The sequence below is a fragment of the Gigantopelta aegis genome, chromosome 9, assembly GCF_016097555.1.
Source record: "Gigantopelta aegis isolate Gae_Host chromosome 9, Gae_host_genome, whole genome shotgun sequence".
Lineage (NCBI taxonomy): Eukaryota > Metazoa > Mollusca > Gastropoda > Neomphalida > Peltospiridae > Gigantopelta > Gigantopelta aegis.
Genome location: NC_054707.1, coordinates 3,266,697 through 3,281,099, shown reverse-complemented (window position 1 = coordinate 3,281,099; position 14,403 = coordinate 3,266,697). Strand labels below are relative to the sequence as shown.

At 37.4% G+C, this 14,403-nt stretch overlaps 1 protein-coding gene across 1 annotated transcript; it reads right to left on the bottom strand.

Annotated features, from left to right (window-relative positions):
- Nucleotides 1–833: 833 nt before the first annotated feature.
- Nucleotides 834–14,366, bottom strand: LOC121382181 (40S ribosomal protein S16). Its single transcript, XM_041511704.1, has 6 exons — nucleotides 14,268–14,366; nucleotides 14,098–14,149; nucleotides 10,003–10,104; nucleotides 9,137–9,233; nucleotides 2,088–2,135; nucleotides 834–1,014 (listed from the first exon to the last, which is right to left on the bottom strand). Exons 2-6 carry the CDS (start codon nucleotides 14,146–14,148, stop codon nucleotides 869–871), a joined length of 444 nt encoding a protein of 147 aa, XP_041367638.1. The 5' UTR covers nucleotide 14,149; nucleotides 14,268–14,366; the 3' UTR covers nucleotides 834–868.
- Between the last annotated feature and the right edge of the window lie 37 nt (nucleotides 14,367–14,403).

Genomic DNA, 14,403 nt, shown 5'->3' with positions numbered 1-14,403 from the left:
ATATGTACTTTCCCATATATAGGACAGCACACATCATAACCTTTGATATACCTAGTATCAGTCCAGAGCTGGAATAAGGATCCACGTGGCCTGTAGCACACATAACAGCAGGACCTCCTTCCCAGAATATATATTTTGCAGCATCCCACAGACAGAATAGTACATACCACAGCCTTTGTTACAACAGGTGTAGAGCACTGGCTGGAACGAGAAATAGCCCAATGAGGTGAACAGGGATCAATCCTAAACAGACCACGCACAAAGCAAGCACTTTACCACTGGATCGTCGCACGCCTCCTGTTAGACCAATGGAACACTAGTTGCAAGTGGTATTTTATGTTAACTTTTCCAGGTTTATTTAACACCACCACTGGAACACATTACTATTACTTATCATTGGCTATTGGATGTCAATCATTTTGAAATTGTTCAACCTAGGAGGAAACCTAGATCCTCCCCCCCCCCCCCCCCCCAAATATTATCAACAAAATATTTTACATGCAATTCCCCCAGACAGGACAGCACACACCAGTCATGAGGCATTGGTTGGGATTGGACAAACCCAATGTGTCCCAACAGAATTAGATTCAAACATCTCATGTGAGATGCAGCAAGACCAATCATTCTGGCTGGCGTAACTTTTTTTGATGCCCACTTGATGATGGATGTCATCATCATGTATTCAATACATCACTCTACGGCACGGTGGGAAGTAAGTAAAAATCGAGGGCGCAAAGTTTATGGGGGAGAATACTCCGGACACCCCTAGAAACATTTAAAAACAATGTGCATAACATTTTCAGACACAGAAAAGAGACTCTTTTAAAATCCCAGAATGTTTGTTTTTTTATTTGGATATTTTCACATTTTAACGGTAGGACTTCTGGTATCTGGCACGTGCTCCAGGTCCACCAAACTTCTTGGGCTCGCAGCGTCTTGGGTCGGCAACCAACAGAGTCCTGTCGTACTGGATCAGGATGTCCTTGATCTCTTTCTTAGTTGCCTCGTCAACATCTGTTCAAACAAAAGAAAAATAATACTTATTTAACGACACCTCAGAGGGTACGAAGGGTAAAATTATGTACCCTAACATTTCGGTAAATTAAAGGATACAATTTTATATGCAGCACCCCAGAGACATGATAGTACATACCATGGCCTTAACCAGTTGTGAAACACTCGTTGGAACAAGAAATAGCTGAATGGGCCCATTGACAGAAATCGATTTTAGATTGACTGTGCATCAAGCGAGCCCTTAACCACTGGGCCACATGAGGTAAGCAATCTACCACCGAGTTACAAGTCACCCCAACTTTGTAACAAATACGACCAACAGGAAAGGAAATGTTTCATTTAACGACGCACTCAATACGGTTATATAGCGTCTGACCACACAGATAATGAGAGAAGAAACCTGCTGTCGCCTGTTCACAGGCTACTCTTTTCAATTAGTAGCAAGAGATCTTTTATATGCACCATTCCACGACCTTTATTACACCAGTTGTGGAGCACTGGCTGGAATGAGAAATAGTCCAATGGGTCCACTGCTGGGGATCGATGCTAGACCGACCACGCATCAAGTGAACGCTTCCCCAACAACAGATTATTATTCTAACCAATACTAATAATGTTCTTAAGATAGAAAGCACAGGTCAAAATGCATGTTTCTGGATAATCAGTTTCACAAGCTATATATTTCGATCATTTTTTAAATAAAAATTTGTCAGTCTTCAGAAATTACTGTAAATTCTCAACATTTCATTAAAAAATAAAACCCCAGTATAAAATCAGTTACTATAACTGAATAATTCTCAACAAAAAGAATTACCTCCAATATGAATCAACTGAAACAAGACCCTTTTCAGACTTTGAAATTCTTTTTAACAACTGAAATAAATCTGGAAGGAAGGACATTTTTATTTATGGTTATATGGCGTCGGACATATGGTTAAGGAGCACACAAATATTGAGAGAGGGTCCACCGACGGGGATCGATCCTAGACCGACCGCGCATCAAGCAAATGCTTTACAACTGGGCTATGTCCCGCCCCGGAATAAATCTGGTTTATACTACTGTATATACTTACATTTCTGGTAATATGCTACAACAGCTTTTGAGATGGCTTGTCTGATAGCTGAAATGCAAAATGCATTTATTTTATTTACAATGGACAAGATATATCATCACATGTATAACAACAATTAAGCTACTTGCAAGACACATTTGCCATTATTAAAAACACAAAACAGCTTACAAACATTGCACTCAATTATGGCATTTGGAAAACATTAAACAAAAACATGAGGCTCCTGAGTAAATTGTTGACACCACCTACCGGACTCAGAATGACCAAATTGTGTGTGTGTCCAGAATGACAAAATTCCCACCAAATTTAGTTGGAAAGGGTCTAGTAGTTTTAATTATTTTATATATGCATTTCTTTATAATGAGCTTAAGAACTTAAATATCAATAAATCATCCGGAGATGACAACTTAGGTCCACGAATACTTAAGTTAGGTGCCTTGGCAATTGCTTCTTCGTTAACATTTATTTTTAACAAAATAATAGACAGTGGTATTTATCCACAATGTTTTTAAAATGCTAAAGTTACTCCAATTTTCAAGTCTGGTGACAAAACTGAAGCTACAAATTATAGGCCAATGGCTGTATTGCCAACGCTGTCCAAATTAACAGAAAAACGTATCTCCAAGCAATTTTATGATTACTTAACAAAATTTAACCTTTTACACTCATCTCAATCAGGTTTTAGACCAAAACACTCATGCCAAACAGCACTTATTGATATAACTGATAAATGGTTACATGAAATGAATGAAGGAAATCTAAATGGAGTCATATTTCTTGATTTCAAAAAAGCTTTTGATGTTGTAGACCATTCAATTCTGATTCAAAAGTTAAACATTTATGGCGGCAAAGGGAATTCTCTTAACTTGTTCCAATCTTATTTAACTAACAGGACACAGCAAGTCACTATAGGAATGGCAACATCAGAACCTAAATCCATTATTTATGGTGTTCCATACTAGGACCTCTTCTCTTTATACTGTACATAAATGATCTTCCACTATACATTGAACCACAAGTATGTATGCAGATGATTCAACAATGTTCATGTCAGGGAAAACTGTTACTCAAATTCAAGATAAACTGAATAGTGTAGAAAAATGGTGTTCCTATAATAAAATGTTCATAAACACAAAAAAGACCAAATATATGACTATAGGAACAAGACAAAAAGTTAAAATCCAAAATGATATTTCTCTTATAATAAATTCAGAACGTCTGCAACACACTGATTGTGAAAAACTTTTAGGAATTAAAGTTGATAATAATTTTAAAAGGACAAATCAGGTTAAACATGTGTGTTCCTTGATTTTAAACATCTGTATCTGTTATCGAAAATCATTAGGCATTTAAATTTAGATGCAAGAAAACTTTTCTACAATCGGTATATTTTACCACTCATCGATTACTGCTGTGTAATTTGGGGAAACTAATCAGGATGGATTAGAACGTTTACTAAAACTGCAAAAGAGAGCTGCAAGGATGATATTAGATGTAGATCCTATTACTCCATCTGCCCCACTATTTAAACAGTTAAAATGGATGACAATGGAAACACGAATCCACTATCACAAATGTTTACAAATTTATAGATGTCTATACAATGAAGCCCCAAACTATCTTTCAAACTTATTAATATATGTTGGAGAAAACAATCCCTACAACCTTCGAAATGTAGAGGATAGAAATCTATTAATTCCAAAACCTAAAATGTCTTTATTTAAACATGCTTTCAGTTACTCTGGACCAGTACTTTGGAATCAATTACCTAAAGCTATCCGATCATCGCCAAATACTGCTGTTTTTAAATATAGACTCAAGAAATATTTTCTAAAATAATATCATTTGTACATATGTTTATTGCCATACAGGCTGCAAAATGACCGGGTTCGCATCGCAAAATGCGATGCATAATCTTGCGATCGCGATACAATATTCTAACAATGATTAGCAGTTTGCGATGCATATTTTTTGCAGCCAAACTGAATTAGCGCCTAGCCTAGTTTTCAGTGGTTTTATAAGTGGCGTTACGGCCTCGATCTGCGATAAAAATATATAGAGATCGTGGGTGAAAAAATTTGCTTATGCCTTATGGTTGTCGATTTTCCGAGATCGCGACGGAAAAAATGATTCGCCAATGATAAAACGTGGTTGGCTTTAAAATAAAATAAAAATCTCGATCAACCACCTGCAAGTGTGTGCCAGTATTTTGATTAGAAAATACTGTCGAATACGCGGAGGTTGTTCGATATTTTGACAAGAACAGTGACGTAGCACTGTACGGTACTAGTTTCTACGTCATCGGGGTCCCTTAATTTGCGAGCGACCATGACATTGATGCCTATATCGAAACTAACAGCAAATAAAATTCCACCAAACGTTTTCATAAGCGAACAATCAACAACCTAATTTAGGCTAAAAGTTATATTGGTTTAAAAATCGGTAGATTAGAACGTTACTTCTTTCGTCGATCGAAAACATTATATTTTTAGGTTTTTTAGGTTGATTCGCTGTGTCGATCGGGTTTGCCCGTAAACATGTGCACGTGATTGAGTGACCATGGCGAAGGGTTTGAAACGTTCAACTGTTGAGGGGTGGAAAAAGGATCTGGATCCTGGGTCAAAATGGCTACAATACGAATGCTTCCAAGATCAAAAACATGTAATTAAAATCACGTGTTCCGTATGCACTGAATACGAGGGAAAGATTAACCAAATGAGGAATTTTTCACGGGCTTCAATCGAAGGTATGACTGGAACAGCAATGAAAAAAGACAATGTCGTAAAACATTCCCAATTGGAACCACACAAGAAGGCATGCGCGCTGAAATCCCCCCAAGTTCTCACTTTAGATCAGATATATAAATCAACTCCTATTGGCCGATCAACTACCAGTTCAAAAACTTTAGAAGAAGAAAGGACGTGCAAATTAATTGATATCGCTTACATGTTAGCAAAACATGAGCTGCCATTCTCCAAATTTCAACATATCGCGGAATTGAAGAGAAAGCATGGTGTTGATGTTGGGACAGCCTATCAGAATGATGTAAAATGCAGTGAATTCACTACTATAATTGGCGAGGGTATGAAAGAGGAGCTATTGATAAAACTTCGCGCGAGTAATTACTTCGCAATATTGATAAACATGTCACCGAAAATGAAATGATATACTGTCGATTCAACAACCCTGATACTGCCGAGGTGGAATTTAACTTCTTATCCCTTACCAGTGTTGAAAATGCTAGAGGCTATGGCATCAAACACTGCATAGAAAAGGTGCTGCAGGAGGCGGGACTTGCAGACTTTAACAAACGTATGATTGGTTTCATGGCGGATGGCGCCAACGTGAACATGGGTCAAAAAGATGGATTGGCCGGATTACTAAAGGGTGAAAATGACATGCCATGGCTGGTCAGCATTCATTGCCTAAACCACCGTTTATAGTTGGCTGCAAAAGATGCCTTTACTGGGACGATGATAAAGGATGTCACAGACATGCTAGTCTTTACAAGTTCTATCAGTCCAGTCCAAAAAGATTACGTGAGCTAAGAGAATTGGCTGAGATTTTAGATGAGACCGTCAACAAACCAGATAGGGCTAATGGTACACGATGGGTACAGTTCAAGCGGCGTGCGTGTGCTACCTTGCTGAAATCATATAATGTAATAACAGGCCATATGGGGAATCTGGCAGAGGATTCGTCAACGAAAGGTGAAGACAAAGCAAAGATAAAAGGTTATTTAACCAAAATAAAGAAATTCCAGTTTGTTGCCACACTTCTGCTTTTGTCTGAAATTCTGGAGCCTCTGTCAAAGTTGTCTTTGTATCTTCAAGGAAACAGCATAGACTTTATCGAAGCTATAGCCACACTACATAGAACGTGCACCACTTTGGATAGCTTGGGCACCAAAAGTGTGGATGCGAGTCAGAAATTTAAATCGGGTTTAACAGATCTTCTTGCTGCGGCTGGATCATCCCTACCTGATACTTTAAATCCTGAATCAGACATTGAAGATGATGCTCAGAGTGCAGCTGATGGCCAAGCACTAACACCTGATGTTTATTTCCAAAAGGTATAGCTTACACATGTTGCTCAGGGTTTAGCAAATTTTGAATCAACGAGACAGACATTAGTGCAGAAACTTAAAGACTGTGTTGATAAGCATTTTGTAGATTTAAAACATGGCATGAGTCACACTCATTTCTCGGCTTTGAAACTGCTGGACACATTGTTGTGGCCTTCAATCAAAGATGATCTGATGGAATTTGGAAATGCTGAAATCGCTATATTCATCGACCAGTTTAAAGTTCTCCTTGAGAGAAACAATGTGGATGTGGAGGAGATCCTAAATGAATGGGGCCAAATGAAGATATTTTGGAATGATAATATGAGGCACCTAACCTACAAGGATATCTGGAGTTCAATTCTGACAACCCGTGCGGACAAGTACCCAAATTTCATACGTCATTAAGATCTTGAGGATCTATCCAGTTTCAAATGCGAAAGTGGAGAGAGGCTTCTCAGCTGTGAATAGGGTGAAGACCGACTGGCGCTCTCGTTTGACAAATGACACTCTTTGTCATTTGTTACGTATTGATCTTGAGGGCGTCGAACCTGGATTGTTTGATCCCACTCCACATGCAAGGAGATTCTTCTCCAAAAGACGCCATCCAAATGTGGAACCATATGGGCCAAGGAAGAAGATAAAGAAAGACTAAACATCACTAAGAATAAGGTAGATGACCAAGTGTGACCACTGGTGATTATTATTTCTGACATATATGGTTGTTCAACTAAACAAGTGATAGTGATGGTCAATCACATGTACAGTTCTGTACTTTTTTTTATTTCGTGTTAAGCAACACACAATACAATTGTAAGTCTGTACATTCAATAAAAACAAGCATTTTTAATGAAAAGAATGTGTTTTATTAATTTTTACTTATTTTATAAAAGTGCTAATCAAAATCCAGTAGTTGCTATTCAATTCTTCATCCAGTAGGAAAAACTGCTAATCAAAATTTAAAAACAAATTGCACCCTGCCATATATGTATTTTCTATTTGTTCATAAATGTATGTATTGTAATTCTGTATTGTTTGTACCTGAGGGCCTCAGGGAAGATTAGCTTTTGTTAATTGTGTAACCCTCACTAAATAAAGAATTTATTAATATTATTATTATTTCTATCTACTTCTCTTGGCCAAGTGCTAACATCAACCTTTCAATATTTATGTATGTCGTTCACAGAAAAGGATAAAATGTGTTTATTTTGTATGTGTGTGCAAGAGAGATGGATACACAGATTGATTGATTGATTTAAGACACAGACCGACACACACAGGGGTGGGGGCAGAAGCCAGTACCGTAAATTATATTGTATTGCTTTATTATTTTTATGTACACAGCCCATGTTTTATCCTTGGCATGTGTTGTTTTAACTGTAAACAAACAGCTGGGAATAATAAAAATAAAATCAACCCCCCTCAGCCACTATCAGGGGGCCAATATTGAAATCCACAACTTTGATAAATCATGTATTGACTTTTACATACAAGAAAGAAACGAAAGAATTTTTTTATTTAATGATGCACTCAGCACATTTTATTTATGGTTATATGGGGTCAGACATATGGTTAAGGACCACATAGATATTGAGAGGAAACCCACTGTCGCCATTTCATGGGCTACTCTTTTCGATTAGCAGCAAGGGATCTTTTATATGCACCATCCCACAGACAGGGTAGTACATACCATGACCTTTGATATACCAGTTGTGGTGCACTGGCTGGAACGAGAAATAGCCCAATGGGTCCACTGACAGGGATCAATCCCAGACTGACTGCTCATCGAGTGTGCTTTACCACTGGGCTACATCCCGCCTCTTTTACTATCAGAAGACCATTCAACTGTAGAATTTCTAGAGAAAATAAGATTTAAAAAAAATAAAAAAAAAATTAAATGTTTTCCTTGTAGGCCCTACCCTTCAGACCCACAGTGACCAAACTTACAAATTTAGTTTTCCATGTGTCAAGGTTTAGCATTTATGGAAGAGAAGATTCTAAAAATTGTCTACAACCCCTTACTTACGGGCATTTGTGGCCAGCTGTCCAGTATTTATGTCCATTATTCCCGATAACAGTGGTTTTCTGACCAGAATTTTTTTTTAAACCTGAACTACGATTCATATTGCAATATTTGGTAATTTTCGTTGTTGGTAAAACGATCAAATTTATTATCAAATTAGCTGTCACAATCAGCTATCGATCCTTGAAAATGACCGCGACGTGCCGCCATTGTTGTCAAGAGAAAATACTTGCCGAAAACCACTTTTTTAACTCAAAATTTCAAGGTATTTTCAATTGAAAAAATCAAAACAAAAGCCACCATTTTGAAAAAAATAATCTTTTTTCTTTAATTACATTTCCGTTTCCGGTGAGTGTCGTATGCAAAACGGCGGGAAATATGAATTGGGGAATGCACTGCATACAGTGTACAGTATATCGACTGACGTAACGTCGGGCGAGATATCTCGCCTGCAGTACTCAGAAGGTTAAAATACCAGCAAAACGTTTTTAAACTATTCATGAATTTGACAGAACTTTATTTTTTTTCTTATAATAAGATATTTTTGCAGTAAAAGCTTAAAATTAATTTCTATTTTATTTGTGGGTGAATTTTGCCTGGTGCCACACTCCATTAGTGTTCAGCCAGTGAGAAAACTTAGAAGAAAGAAATGTTTTATTTAACAACGCACTCAACACACTGTATTTACGGTTTATATGACGTCAGACATATGGTTATGGACCACACAGATACTGAGAGAGGAAACCTGCTGTCGCCACTTCATGGACTACTATTTTCGATTAGCAGCAAGGGATCTTTTATATGCACCACCCCATTGAGAGGATAGTAAATACCACAGCCTTTTTTACACCAGTTGTGGAGCACTGGCTGAAACGAGAAATAGCCCAATGGGTATACTGGCGGGGATCAATCCTAGGTGAGAAAACAAGTAAATACGAGAACATCAAAGGATCTTCCACTTACCATAGATCTGTGCGACATGGCCACCACCCCGAACTCTCACTCTGATGTCGATGCCTGCAAATCTTTCTTTACCCAGAAGCATAATTGGCTCTTGAAGCTGAAAACAAAAACAAACCATATGTGAATGCATTTGAAATCGTTTATAATAATTAGTAAGGGGTACTGTTCATGATAATTCCAACAAAATATAAAAGTTTATTCATTTTAAAATTATGAATTTGAAGCAAAAGCTACGAATCAAGAAGCAATTTTAGAACACTGGTATTGATATTACTTCCATCAGCTGTATACTTTAAGATGGAAAGCAAAAGCTGGCTGCCAACCCAATTATCAGAAATCATATGGTATATTTTGAATGGCAGCCGACTCTTGCTCTGTCAGTCTGAAGCATTGACCATACCTGTAAAATGAGTCAACGTTAAGCAAAAACTGACAATATAAAAGACAACCAGTTGACAAAAATAAATGAATAAAAGGGTGGAAAGAAAAACATCAATATATATTTGTGAATGCTGTCATACACCAAATATGAATGGTTTAAGATGCTGTTCACCAAAAGCAACTTAAAGATGGAACAAGGCGAAAACACCCCCCCCCCCCACCCCCCCCCAACTGAAATAATCACCACATAGATAATTCATAAACCCAGGGCTCACCCCTGCCCAATTGCTAATTTTTATACAAAGCAACAACATTATTTAGTAATGGTCAGGGGTTTTGCCAGAGGGTAAAACTGGTATGGCGCCATACCCAAATATTTTTGCCTACTTTTTTTTTAAAGTTAACATTTTGACATTACTGTATGATTTTCTAAACCCTAAATTTAACCCAGGTTAAACGTAAACCCTGAATGTACATGTTAGTACCTTTGCTCTGAGCAGCTGAGGTTCCAACTCATCAAGTGGGCGTCCGTTCACTTTTACTAGACCATTTCCATGCTTACAGTGAGCTACAGCTGTTGCAGTTTTCTGGAAGAGGAGTATGTTTTATATAAAGTTCATATCATATTACACAAGTTTATATTCTATAATGGTAAGGATAACTGAACTACAAGCACCAGCCGCTCCCAAACTAGTCAACTGGCCCAAACCGACAACTACAGGCTTCCACATTTCACACAACTGCAGGGCTCAAACTTAACTGCGGCACCGGCAGCAATTGCCGTCGTTGAGATATAAATTGCCGTAGGTAGAGAGCATCTCCGATGGCACTTTTGTGCCATCGGTAACTTTAGCTTCTCAACAATGGTGAAGTGTATACACCTGGTGTACATTATCTGCCAATATTTAACATTTGCACATTTAAAAGATGTCTACATATAATAAAATAGCCTTTCAGTCAGGTTAATTTGCTGCAAATGTCACTTTTAAAACTATTGCCATAGGTAGGCTCAAAATTGCCATCGGTGGACTGTTTCACTCATTGCAATTCCTTTAAAAATTGCTGTGGGATTGGAGCAGGATATTCATATTTACAAAATAGACTTTACTGCAACATTTGACCTTTTTTTCACTAGCCGTCTGTCACAGCAATAGTAGTTAGTTACTAGCCCAAAACTGAATATCATTAGCCATGGGAGTGGGGCTACCATAATCTAGAAGCCCTGGCAAGTTACTTTGACTCGAGCTATGGGGAATTCAGATGAGTTGTCCTAAAAGATATTGAAGCAAGACCAATTTTGACCTACGTAATTATTAATAATCAAAATTCATTCAGTCATCAATTACCCTGGTACTGGCAAAAACAACAATCAGCACTTTTATAAAAATTATTTGCAAAGAAAACACCACTAGGGCACATTGATTTATTAATTATCGGCTACTGGATGTCAAACATTTGATAATTCCGGCAATTTCAGTAGCTCAAAGGATCCAATCTTTTATATGTACCATCCCACAGGATAGCACATACCAGTCTTTCTGGGTTCAAACTTAATTGCAAGAATTCCAGCATTCGGAATTCTTTCCAAACCTTTTTTCAAATGTTTTATTATTAGAGTGCTTCCTAAATAGTTTGGTTTTTGAGTTAGGAGGAATAGGTCCGTGTTCAAGAACTGCAGATACTGAGATAGGCCTACATGAACAATTACAGCATTAGTTTAGTCTTATACAGCAGATTTCTAAGTTCGCCGACCTATATCGTGACGTTGCATCACATGATCGCCCACTCAGCCATTCCGTCTACTAGGCGGAATTGCCCAGTGGGCAATCACGTGATCTACATCTCGAAATAGTTCGCCAAGCTTTGTAATTATGGCGACGGAGTGTCACGAAGCGTAGCTGAAAGTGGGTGCTGTCGGATTTCTTTCTGTAGTATGTGTATTAGTGATTAATATGTGGATTTTTTTTATCAGTTAACTCGAAAATGATCGATGTAACGGTATTTGACGTCAAACATAGGATTGGTGTGGTATTAGAGCGGGAATCTTTGCCAACTTTTTGGTTGTCAGGAATTGCAAAAAAAATACATAGGTTGGTCTCTGACTGTAATCACAGTAATGAGAGCGTATTTATGTCCGTCTATTGTCTGAACCAAATTGTTAACTACGAACAATTACTCTCCTTAGACTCCTACCTTTAATTGCCGTTAGATTTCCTCAAAAGTTTGTCCAGACACAAATCTTGAAAAAACCATTACAGTGACACAGATTCCACATACCAGATGATAACCATGTCACCTATATCGACTTCGCTGAGAGCGCATAGGGAAAAAAGCATGTAATTTTGTATCAGCTGCCATTTTGACTTTTTATGGAATATTCTTCAAGAGGGGTGAAAGGATAGGACTTAATCTAACAACGTCTTAACATGTTATGATATAAAAGCAAACGTGATGACATATTATTTTTTTAAATTATTATTATTATTATTATTTTAATGATACCACTCATGGGCGTAAATGGGGGGGGGGGGGGGGGGTTTCGATGGGTTCGACCGAAACAACCCCCCCCCCCGAAATTGCTTTTTTTATAATTTGATATATCTGACATTATTATATTTATTCAACATAGAAATATATGCCCAATATCTCTGCAATCTATTTTGGAACCCCCTTTTTCAAAATCCTCTATTTTGGAACCCCCATTTTCAAAATCCTATGTACGCCCATGCCACTAGAGATCATCGATTTCATAGTAATCGTGTCACATACTTTAGAGGCTTTCACCCCTCTTGAAGAGTATTCCATAAACAAGCAACATGGCAGACGGTAGATACGATAACGTAGCGCTGGCATCGACACGGTCTTCTGTTCAGCGCTACGAGATGAGGCATATACCCCATGTGTAGCAAAAACAAACTTCAGTGTTCTGTGAAAAAACATTCATACTTTGTTGGAAACACTTACTCGATATCGTTGATATATATTAAATTAATTGTTGTTGCAAATATAATTAATATAATGCAGATTAACAATTATCAAGACTAAAAGCGTTCTTCGGCAGCCATGACAGATAATACGAGAATCTCGTGAGAATGTGAAATATCCATACATAAAAATATATAATCTACTTTTTGTTTTTATGATATATTTGACGAAATGTATTTTATTTATTTATCTTTTAAAACTTAAACTTAATAGTTTGTCTAAAATTATGAAAAATAAAAACATACCGACATTTAAACTGCATTGTCTGCTCTCGGAACTTTTTTGACAGAGGTCAAGGTAAGTAGACCAGTTTTTATTTTAATGTGGCGAAGCATTGTAATAATATAGATAATTTTTTTTTTTTTTTTGCATGACGTCACTTTACATCTCTTTACAAGAACAATAAACTGGGTGAATGACGTTTCCGTTTTAAGAACGCTGGAAACATTTCAATGCAAAATTGCTATAGAATGTTTTTTTTTTTGTTTTTTAACATTACCAATGCACTTCACTCTGAAGAAAATCTTGTGATTAAAAAAACTGTACTATTTACGAAATATGGATTTCAAGTGACATTACTGTAGGATATTTATTGTGTACAAAGCCAAAATAAGGGTGCGAAAAGTGACCGTCGTCGACCGTACTATTAGTGATCGCCAAATATTTCTCATGAGCTCATCTCGGACAGTATATGATTTTAAAATACCTACAGTTAATAAATAGTTTTAGGTAAGTAAAAAAAACAAATATATATATTACTCGACGCAGTTTCTGCGGTGCTCCGAAGAAGATAGCGGAGAAAACTACTTACAACCAACATGGTTGTCAAGGGATAAAAATAGCCAGACGATATTGTACATTGCGAATTTTAAGGGCTTACCAATACATAAGACATCTTTATGGCGCCTGATGCGTGTCAGTCGTGAAGAAACTTAAATATGTATACAACTACAACTTTATTTGAACAAAACAGGCGATAATATTGCCGGGAAACGTGCCGCTACGAAGAAATAGCATCCATATCCCGTAACGGTAACCGAGACGTAGGCGAAAGTTTCCGTTACAATACCGTAACTAGGCAGACGGCAGAAAACTGCATGTATTTTTCCCTATGCAATCTCAGCAAAGACAATATCGGTGACATCGTTGCAGTCTCGTGTGTGGAATCTGTATATTTGTAGTGTGTTTTTTTGCAATTTGTGTCTGGACAAACTTTGGAGGAAATCTAATCATGGCAATTGGTATAATATCTGCCCGTTCCCCTCCATTATTATTTTTAGTTAGGGTGAGGGTTAGGGTTGGAGTTAAGGTTAGGGTTAGGGGAAGGGGGGACCGGGCGGATATTTTTCCCGGCAATTAAAGGTAGGAGAGTAATTTTTTGTAGTTGTTAACAATTTGGTTCGGACAATAGCTCTCTTACAGTCAGAGTACTCGGGTTACCCCACCACCAGTGATCTGTCACTAACATTTGGTTACTGCATTCTTTTTTAAATCATCTGTAACGCGCAGAGTTCACGACTCGTGTATTTGCTAGGTACGACGGTAATTAATGACCCACGAGATCGCCTGATACCCAGTGATGGTGCGTTACAAACCTTTCTGCCATACACTTGAACAGACTGAACCGGTCCTTTTTGTGGAGGCATTCTAAAAATAAAAATGAATAAAGCAATTAAAAGACTTGAAAGAGGTTCATATGAACAATATTTGTGTTAATTACTTTTATTTTATATCCAACCGAGGCAAATAATAAGCAAACGCTAACTTTACGCATCCACGAGTCTCCGACACTTGCAAAAAGGAAGTAGAAAGGGGTTCCACTTCCGCTCAAGGGTTTTTAATCTCACAATAAAATACTAATGTTTGTAAAATAAAAAAATTAACATAAAATTATTTGAACA

What these genes read in the sequence shown, in the direction of transcription:
- LOC121382181 (XM_041511704.1), bottom strand. Translation starts at nt 14,148, where the DNA reads ATGCCTCCACAAAAAGGACCGGTTCAGTCTGTTCAAGTGTATGGCAGA. An exon ending in CCATGTCGCACAGATCTATG is followed by an intron (nt 2,136 to 9,136) that starts GTAAGTGGAAGA and finishes TTTGCATTTCAG; the next exon opens with CTATCAGACAAGCCATCTCA. An exon ending in TGTAGCATATTACCAGAAAT is followed by an intron (nt 1,015 to 2,087) that starts GTAAGTATATAC and finishes TTGTTTGAACAG; the next exon opens with ATGTTGACGAGGCAACTAAG.